At 42.5% G+C, this 10,657-nt stretch overlaps 1 protein-coding gene across 1 annotated transcript; it reads right to left on the bottom strand.

Moving 5' to 3' along the window:
* Positions 1-3,816: 3,816 nt before the first annotated feature.
* Positions 3,817-5,869, bottom strand: LOC124465379. The gene is made up of 2 exons (XM_047017129.1): positions 5,780-5,869; positions 3,817-5,715 (listed from the first exon to the last, which is right to left on the bottom strand). The coding sequence occupies exons 1-2, from the start codon at positions 5,867-5,869 to the stop codon at positions 3,817-3,819; spliced, it is 1,989 nt and encodes a 662-aa protein (XP_046873085.1).
* Between the last annotated feature and the right edge of the window lie 4,788 nt (positions 5,870-10,657).

The raw sequence follows: 10,657 nt of genomic DNA, 5'->3' as shown, positions 1-10,657 counted from the left end.
ATATGCTACGTCGGACAAATGTTCACGATGAGTAGATGAAGGAAAGTTGATTAGCACTAGCTAGATGGTTGTAAATATCTGGATACTGAAGGTCAGGGAAGCTTTCCGTTTCACTCGTTACGGTCCTAAAAATAACTCCAGGAGCATATGGATAAAATACACTTCCACTGTTCTTTGCATTTGATCTGCTGTCTAACTGTAGCTAATTCATGTTGCAGGTGTTGATTCCGGACGAACTGGTGGAGGACGATTAGGAGGAGTAGGGAGGGAAGGAGGAGGGGTTGACACAATTAAAATATAAGAAAATTAATTCAGGCTTTTAAAATGTAGTTGAATAAAGTGTTTGTTTATACTATAAATCGTGTTTTTTCTTCTACAAGCATACACATAATAAGTTACAATACAAAATACTTAGCAGCAGCCTGTTATACTTAAAGTTGATTTAAAAAAATAAAGATATCAAATTACCTTGTTGAGTTTAAGTGAACACATTCAGTTTAGTTTTGTACTATAGACCTTTTTTGATGAACATTCTAGAATTTTCATTTGTGAAGTTTGGCCCTAGAAAGCTTCCGGTTTCAGACGCGCGAATGATTGTATTATTGAAGTGAGCAATTTTAAAAGCGTAGGGAGTAAGTTACTGTCGTAATTATTTATTTATTTAAACACAACAATGTCTTTTGGATCTTGTTGCTGCGTTGTCGGCTGTTTGCTGAGATCGGGGACGAACAAGTTGTCCACAATCAAAATGTTTAGATTTCCTAAAGAAACGGGTCAACGGGATGACTGGATTGCTGCGGTGAAGAGAAGTTGTTGGTTACCAACAGCAAATTCGAAGATCTGCAGTACTCACTTCATTACAGGTGAGACAAACGTATATGATTACCTAACAACGTTTGTTGTTTACAAAGCAGGTATTTTTTTTAAGTGATCTTGGTCAAGTGATACTTGGATCAGCTACTTAGTTACTAGCTAGTGATATTGCTCTACTTGCAGCTGTTACTGGTTGGTTACTGTAGCAACCGTGAACTAGCTATGTAGCTTTTAGTTACTTTTTAGTTGCCGAATGTTGCCAAATATTCATCATCTGCTTCCATTATAATTTCTATGTAAACATATTGAATACGTTTGTACTTGAAACTTGATTTTGGGAGCTATTAAGTGTTACATAGAATCAGAAAAAGTTGAATCCACAAGATTCAAAAATGAATTTACTGTGGTGGGCAGGTCCATTTAGTAAACATATAATATGCAGTCCTTAAATAAAACAAAAAACGAAGAAATGTAAAACATTTACAACAAAATAATTTAAAACAATGCATGCACTCCTGTCAATTAAGCATATTTTAACTGCTACTTTGATTTCAGGTAAACCATCAAACGACCCCTTGCACCCGATTTAATTCCTTCGAAGTTCCTTCTTAATGCCAGCGCAGATGGAGAACACAGAATGGAGAGGTATCAAAGATCCCTTAATAGAGTGGTAGTAGAAGGACCATCGGTGCAAGTAGAAGAGCCTACCAATAATGACCTTCCCTGTACGACCACCACAACCTCTGTCGGAACTGAGCTGTCAATGCAGTAGATGGATGCTCTCATTGTGGAGAATGCATCACTGAAGGAGCAAGTTGCAATGTTACAGAGGGAGAAACAAGAAACACCAAGACCTGAATTGAATGTCAAAAACATATCATTCTATACTGGCCTTCCATCTGTCCAAGTGTTCCTCACTCTGCTGACCTACCTGACATCTGCATGGACGCCCACACCACTCTCTGCAGCTGACCAGTTTCTCATTGTCTTGATGAAGCTCAGGCTAGCCCTTACTCATCAAGACCTTGCTATCAGGTTTGGGTCAAGTTGTGGGACTGTTGCTTCAATTTTCCACAGCTGGTTGGATGTCATGGCGAGGGAAATGCAGTTTTTAATCCACTGGCCCTCCCGAAGAGCTGTACGCAAACACCTTCCATCTGTGTTTAGGACCCCAACTTTCCGCCGTGTGAGGTGCATCATCGACTGCAGTGAGGTGTTTATAGAGAGACCAACCAGCCTCAACGCCAGAGCTCTGACATACTCCAACTACAAGTCACACAACACAGTCAAGTTCTTAGTGGGTGATAGTCCAACAGGTGCAATTACTTTTTTGTCCAAAGTGTGGGGTGGACGCGCTAGTGACAAAGTAATAACCAAAAGTTCTGGACTCATAGATCTGCTTGAAGAGGGAGACATTGTGCTGGCTGACAGGGGATTCAACTTTCCTGAGTACTTTGCAGCTAAAGGTGTCCGCCTTGTGGTGCCAGCTTTTACCAGGGGGAAAAAACAACTGACAGGATCAGAGGTGGCAACATCCAGGAAGATGTCCAGAGCAAGAATCCATGTGGAGAGAGCAATTGGTGGGCTGAAAACCTTCAAAATCCTACACAAAACACTTCCAGTTTCCATGATCAAACGCAGAGGTGATGCCAACATATCCACCATTGATAAACTACTGCTTGTTTGTTCTGCTCTGACCAACCTAAGGAAACCTGTTTTGCAGAAGTGAAATGGGATTGTTATCTAACTGTCTATTTTCCAACTACTGTAGCTACACCGGTTCAATGAATTAAGTCCACGCCTCATACAGATGTTTCTTGATATTTATTAACTCTCGGTCTCTCTTCAATCAACACAGTGAAAAACTAAAGAAAATAAAAGACAAAAGTTTGACTTATTAATTTGCCATTTTAGGTGGGTTAATGGCGCAGCATGCATTGAAACATACATCTTTACAATTGTAATAACTACATCATGGCTTCAAACAAATACAAAAACACAATGATAGCAAAATAAATGACATAAATACCGTGTTCGCCTTTTCTGAACCATGTGCAGATTCCCCTTTAGCTACCTCCACAGCCATCAACCCCTCTCTGACCCACAATGCCCTGTCTAACCTTTTGCGGCTCTGGTCACATGACTCAATCAATAGTGTAGCAACCACCAGAATGTCGCTGAGAGGCTAAATAAGGGAGATTCACTTGAGTGACGCGCTGCCAACAATTTCAATGTCCGCTCTGGAAGTTACGTTCTTCTGTTTATTTATAGGCAGATACATATATTTCTTAAACAGGACAGCAGATAGAAAAGTGCAAGTGCTTCTGTGCAAAGTGGCGATATTAAAATACATGCAATTCTTCCAGTAAAAGTTTTAGTTAATCCAAAATTCCAATAGTCAGCATATTTAGCTGTCAACAAAAAATGTGCTCTCCCTACTCACCCCCTTGCCATACTACCACAGGTGCCCAGGTGCATATATTCATTCACTAATTCCTATGCCAATACCCACGTGGCTTGCATACACGCCCACCAGAGACCAAAATAAAAGCACCAAAGCACAGACCAATTCAACCATGACATATGGCCGCTATATTCCAGCCCCTAATTATTACCAACCATAGTTGTAATAATTAACATTACATAGCACTATAACATCAAAGTCATGCAATACACATAAGTATTCTTGTGTGTTCCAAGAGGCAGCTGGCTCTTCTTTCTTCAAAGGGTGCAAGTCTAGTCTGGGCCAGAGGTTCAAGCACATACCCCATCGGAGTGATCTTTACCATCACTCTCTGTCCAGTAAGTTGGTTGGTCAGTCGTCAAACAAACAAGCAAGCAAGAGTTCTTCAGGCTTCCGCCTCTTGTAGAAGACAGACCTTAGTTATTGGCCTGTCCAGCTGGTTTGTCTTTGTCTTGATAAGCAGCCTTCGTACAAGACCTCTTCTGTCTGGGAACGTTTGGATGAGCTTTCCCATTATCCAGGAATTACGAGGTGCTGTCTCATCCACAATGTGGACTGTCCCCCACCGTGAAGTTGCGCTTCTTGTCACACCACTTTTGCCGTTCCTGCAACTGTGTTAGATACTCCTGGACCCACCGCTTCCAAAATAAATCTGACATATACTGGACTTGCTTCCAGCGGCGGCGAGCATAGATGTCATTTTTATGGAACTCCCCTGGTGGTAGGGATGGAGAGGATTTCAACAGCAACAGATGGTTAGGGGTCAGTGCTTCCAAATCATTAGGATCAGAAGATGCCTTAGTAAGTGGGCGGCCATTTATGATTGATTCTATTTCACAGACAATGGTATAGAAACCTTCTTCATCAAGATTCTGTGACCTCACTGTAGAATTAAATACTTTGCGTACTGACCTTATAAATCTTTCCCATGCTCCCCCATGGTGTGAACCTGTAGGGGGGTTGAAGACCCACTTGATGTTTTTCTGTAAAAGCATATCATTGATACGGCCCTGATTCCAACCTTCAATAGCTTGCCTGAGCTCACGCTCTGCTCCAATAAAGTTTGTCCCATTATCAGAACGCAGTTCCTGAACTTGGCCACGCCTCGCTATAAAGCGTCGTAATGCGTGGATAAATGAATCAGTATCCAAAGAGGACGCTACTTCAATATGGATGGCTCGTATGGTCAGACAGGTAAATATTACTCCATATCTCTTTACCAAGCTCCTCCGGCTCTTGACTTCAAAGGGTCCGAAGTAATCCACTCCTACCCAGGTGAATGGTGCTTCGTCTGGACAGACCCTATCCGCAGGCAGATCAGCCATCTGTTGGGACCCTGGCACTGCTTGCAATCTGTGACAGACAACACACTTGGACAAGATACTTCTTATAGCTGTAGAAGCGCCTGTAACCCAAAACTTCTGACGCAACCTTGCCAACATATAATTGCGCCCCCCATGGCCCACTTCTTCGTGTATGTATCTAAGAAGTATGCTCGAGATATGGAGGTCTTTTGCTAGTATGATGGGATGCTTTGCCTCTTCCGGCATAGCAGCCTTACTTAATCGTCCACCAATTCTTATAATGCCATCTTCCAGCACAGAAGAAAGTTTAAAGATGGAACTGTTCTTACTAACGCACATACCGCTCTGCAATTTATCAAGTTCATCGGGGAACCTTGCTCTTTGGCAAAACTTAATTATTGTCATCTCAGCGTTTTTTAGCTCATCCATGCACAGTAGACCACTTAATGTATGTGCTTTAGTCATTCCTGCTTCTTGTTTTGTGAAAGGCCCCTGGTGTTTACTTGGGCTTACTTGCTTCCTCTTACAAAGTGACCTGAGAAGACCTTTAAGCCTAAGGATCCATGCCACAGACTTTCTCAATCGAGTCCAGGAGGAGAAATGATTGATTAAACGAGAGGTAGCATCTTCCTGCTCTGAGCAATGCACAGTATTCACTAAAACACTGACCTTGACCTCTGGATCATCTGGTAGGAGTTTACTTTGATCTGGGTTCACGGGCCAGTCCTGTTCAGGATGCAGAAGATACTCGGGTCCTGACAGCCATGTAATATTCTTAATGAACACATCTACACATAATCCTCTAGATGCTGAATCTGCTGGATTGCTAGTGGTATTCACATACCTCCACTGAGATACCTGAGATACTTCGAGAATTTCAGAAACTCGGTTGGCAACAAATGTACGAAATCTTGACGTCTCATTCTTGATGTATTTTAGCACAGTTGTACTATCGCACCAAAATACTGATGGCTGAAGCTGCATATGCAACTCCCTTTTCCAGAATGTGTCCATGCGGCTTGCCATTGTAGCAGCAATAAGTTCCATGCGTGGTATAGAAACAGACTTCAATGGTGCTACCCTGGATTTACCCATGACGAAGGCACTGTGTACCTCTGAATGTGCATTATGCGAAAGAAGGTAAGTCACCACACCATAGCCATCCTCGCATGCATCTGAAAAATGATGTAAGCGTGCCATGATGACTTCTCCAAAGTCTGGTGGTTTCAGGCATCTTGTGGCTTGGAATTGTTCCAACTGACTGAGTTCTTCCAGCCACTGTGTCCATTCCTTTGACTCTAATGGTGGAATAGGATCATCCCAACCAAGTTCTTTCCTACATAGCTGTTGCAGAATAATCTTAGCAGTAAGGACAACAGGACTCAGGATTCCTAGAGGATCATAAATTGAACTCACAACTGAGAGGATACCTCTTCTGGTTATAGGTTTTTCTGGGACCACTATCTTGAACTTGAAAGCATCAGATTGAATGCACCATTGTACCCCTAACACTCTCCACAGGAAGTATGTCATGGCTCAAACTTAAGTTCTTCATATCTTTTGCCCTTTGCTCTTCTGGTATTGCCTCAATCACAGCACGTCGATTGCTCATCCATTTGGTCAATTTGAAGCCGCCTTTAGAGCATATGGACAAGAGGTCATGATAAAGTTTCACAGCTTTCTCATCAGTTGCCGTTCCTGCTAGACAGTCATCCACATAAAAACAATGTGATAATTTCTCGATTGTTTCCTGGCTGAATTGCTCTGCATGATCCTCTGCACATTTTCTCAAGGCAAAATTAGCACAACTAGGTGACGAAGTTGCACCAAAAAGATGTACCTTCATTCTGAAGTCCACCAATTCTTGTGCCATGTCCCCATTTGGCCACCAGAGGAACCTCAACAGATCCATGTCTTCAGAAGGCACCCTGACCTGATAAAACATGGACTCTATATCTGCCAGGATCACCACTGGTTCCTTCCTGAACCTGGTCATGACTCCAACTAGTGAGCTAGTGAGATCGGGTCCCTGCAGAAGCTCAGCGTTCAAAGACCTTGACTGGAAAGTTGCCCCACAGTCGAACACGACACGGAGTGTTCTCTTCTGCGGGTGGTATACACCGTGGTGTGGTGTATACCACAATCTTTTATCACCGCGGGCCAGTTCTTCCGAGGGGACTTGTTCTGCATATCCCTTAGAGATAATGTCGTGCATAAATGCTGTATATTGCTGTTTGAAAGATGTGTCTTTAAGGAATCGTCGCTGCAGATTTACAGTGCGTTGTTCTGCAACCTTTCTGTTGTTTGGCATACTCAGTTGACTGTTTCTCAAAGGCAAAGCGATCTGGTAGTGGCCATCCAAAAGCTGGGCAGAATCTGTGACCAACTTCATAAAGTTTTGATCTTCCCTTGACAGACTAGGTTGTTCATCCTGGCCGCATTCTGGGAAATCCATTTTAAATTGCTGCTGCCAAAGGTCGTCAAGATTCAACACAGAGATCCTATTAACTGTTACGGTGCCAAGTTCTTCACCATAGTCTCCTCCAAGTGGTCCATTGACAGTCCATCCCAGAAGGGTCTTGATTGCATAAGGTCCATTATCCACGCTGCGAACTACTTCCAATGGCTCCAGGACCTTTGGCACATTTGTTCCTATCAGCAGTTCGACTCTTGAGTCAATTTCTGGCAGATGTATGTGTCTCAAGTGGGGCCATCTCAGAAGAGCTCTTTGATGTGGAATGTTGTCTCGATTGACGGGCAAGCTTTGTTGTGTGTACGTACTTGGCAACTGACAGAACTGTTCACCATCCAGACCTGCCACTTCTAGACCAGTGACCACGTAGCTGTTCACCACCTTTTCTTGACCCATAGTACGTAAAAGGATACGGGTCTTCTTTCCTGAGAGATTGAGCTTATGCATCAAATTCTCTGTACAAAACACAGCAGTGCTGCCTTGATCAAGGAAAGCATAAGTAATCACAGTCTTATTGCTTTTACTAGACTTAATGTGCACTGGCACTATGGGAAGCTTACATTCATGATCACCACCCCCAGTGAGACCACTAGACACAAAAGCTTTATCCACTGCAGTACCTAGCTCTTGTTCGGTTTCAGGTTCTGTCTGCCTTCCCCTCGATGGAATATGAAGTAGCGTGGGGTGTCTTAAATCACACACTTGACAAGACAGGCGCTTTCTACAGTCCCTGCTGATGTGTCCTTTACATAAACAGGCAAAGCAAACACCATTTTCCATTAGGAACTTAATCTTTTCCCTGTGAGTCTTTCTCTTCAGCTGGTGGCATGACTCAAGTGTATGTTCAGCTTCACAATACAAACAGAATTTCGTTGGTAAGATACGTTCTGGTATATATTCCATTGTTTCTGTGTTAATGTCCCTAGTATTCATGGTTGTAGCAAAACTACTTCTGTTGGGTCTCTGTATGGGCATTGAGGCAGTTCTAGTTAGATTTTTACTTGGTGGAGTATCTTGAATATTCCCAAAAACAGGGTCTGTTAGAATTCGTACTTGTTTTTCAATGAAGTCTACAATGTCACTGAATGTAGCTCTTCCCTGACGTCTCTCCTGTATCTCACATGCAACGGTTCTCCAGCGATCCCTTAGCCTGTATGGCAGCTTTTTTATGATTGCAATCATATTCGCAGGCATGTCCAGTTCATACATATACTGCACGTCATTCATAATATTACAGGAACCTCTGAGGAAGAGACTGTAATCTTGTAGTACTTTGACATCATCTAGCTTAATTGGAGTCCAAGACAGAGCTTTCTCCATATATGCGGCCGCAATCCTTTGCTCATTGCCGAAATGTTTCCGTAGCAAGGCCTTCGCTTGAGCGTAGCCCTCCTCGGGCTCAACATGCAGGCAACTTCTCACAAGTGCTCTTGGGTGCCCTCTAGTGTATTGTTCGAGGAAGTACAAACAATCACCGTAGTTATTAGACTTGCTTTCAACGCCACTCTCAAAGGCCCTCATAAAAGAGTGAAAATGCAATGGATCACCCTCGAAAACCTGTATATCTCTTTTAGGCAAAGATGACAGCTGCTGTTGTTGCATCAAAAGAGTTGTTATTTCATTCTGCTTCTTCATGACGTCAAAAACGTTACTTGGTTCATTATGAATGGAGGGTCCTTTAATGGTTCCCATGTTGAGGGTGATTTGAATGAAGATTGGGCTTGCATGCACGGTCCTCTGAGGTAAAGTGCTGAATCTTGAGTGTGAATGGCCAATCCCACTTTAGGTCTTGTGACAGGATCGCCACCGGTATCTAGCACAATCCTTTAAGGTAGTTCAATTGACTGAGGAATAAATGGGGCGGCATTAGCATTGAATTTCTTTGAATTTTCTTGAGCTTTGCTGAAGTATGAATTCATGCCATTTGATTGTTTCGTTGCAGTGCTTCTAGCACCAGTCACGCTTGCAGACCTCAACACACTCACTTTAGCCATATGTGCTGCAATGTTCTCATCCAGCTTAAGCTTCTCTTTACGTTTCCGTATTTGCTCTTCTTCCTCCTCCAGTGCATGTTTGTCCTGCATAAGGTTTTGTCGCGCCATTAATGCTGCCAGGTCAGCTTCAGCCTTAATGCGGGCAGAAGAGATTCTTGATACAGAAGAGTATGTAGAGGCTCTACTTGGAGCATTTGATATGCTGTCAGCTGGTTGTACAGTGTCTTGCGGATCTCCCTGCATTGCAAGGTCTTTTGCTGATAGCTGTGGATGACAAACATTCTCTTGGTTTTCCGACATGGTACATTGTGCCATCTCCTGAGATGAAGCTTTCATTCCAAAGTCGGGAAAATGTGCACAATTATTTTCAATGTTGGCGGCGCAATCATTTTCAACAGTCTTCATAGTCTGACCATTTTCAATAGAAACAGAGTTTGTTTCACCAAGGGGGACTTCAATTTCATTTAACCACTGTGTCACAGAACCTTTGAATGTATCGCTATATTTTATAATACTCGAGAACCAGTCTTTTTGTGTGGCTTTTTGATCATCAGGTAACAACGGTAATAGTGCTTCATGTAACTCAAGGGCAGAATCATAATGTTGTAAAAGAGCATGCAGCCTGAAGTTTACCCGTTGTGCATTTTGATTTTGTTTCATTAGTTCTTTCGTAGCAGGAATCAAACTTTTGATTTTATTTACATAGGGTTAGGGTTAGTTGCATACATGTGTTTTACGCTCCTTTTGAAGCCTTTCAATTTTACCCATCAAAGCCTTTCCAGTGAGTTTGACTTCCCGTTTAGGTAAAGAGTCGAGGACATCATTTACGGTTTCGGTCTGGAGTTCGCTTGGCGAAGTCTTCTGGCTTTCACGATCAGTCCGACGTGATTCCAAGTGTCTTCGTTCAGTCACATCCACATCATGTCTGGCATTTGCTAGGCCAACGTGGATCCACTTTTTTGTTGACAAATGTAGCGACCACCAGAATGTCGCTGAGAGGCTAAATAAGGGAGATTCACTTGAGTGACGAGCTGCCAACAATTTCAATGTCCGCTCTGGAAGTTACGTTCTTCTGTTTATTTATAGGCAGATACATATATTTCTTAAACAGGACAGCAGATAGAAAAGTGCAAGTGCTTCTGTGCAAAGTGGCGATATTAAAATACATGCAATTCTTCCAGTAAAAGTTTTAGTTAATCCAAAATTCCAATAGTCAGCATATTTAGCGGTCAACAAAAAATGTGCTCTCCCTACTCACCCCCTTGCCATACTACCACAGGTGCCCAGGTGCATATATTCATTCACTAATTCCTATGCCAATACCCACGTGGCTTGCATACACGCCCACCAGAGACCAAAATAAAAGCACCAAAGCACAGACCAATTCAACCATGACATATGGCCGCTATAAATAGAAACACACTTTCCAAATAAAAGCCTAAAAATGTAACCAAAACATTTCTTATTTAGTAAACCTTATTATTTTTCTATGTTAAATTAAAACAGATGAATCTTCATCAAACAATTCCCCAAAACGGAAACCTGTCTGTCCAAGACATTTACAACTACAATGTCCATATCACACTTACAGACCCATCATACAAATATT

This window comes from Hypomesus transpacificus, unplaced genomic scaffold (genome assembly GCF_021917145.1).
Source record: "Hypomesus transpacificus isolate Combined female unplaced genomic scaffold, fHypTra1 scaffold_48, whole genome shotgun sequence".
Taxonomy (NCBI): domain Eukaryota; kingdom Metazoa; phylum Chordata; class Actinopteri; order Osmeriformes; family Osmeridae; genus Hypomesus; species Hypomesus transpacificus.
Note: the sequence above shows the minus strand (reverse complement) of the source record. Positions and strands in the feature narration are given on the sequence as shown.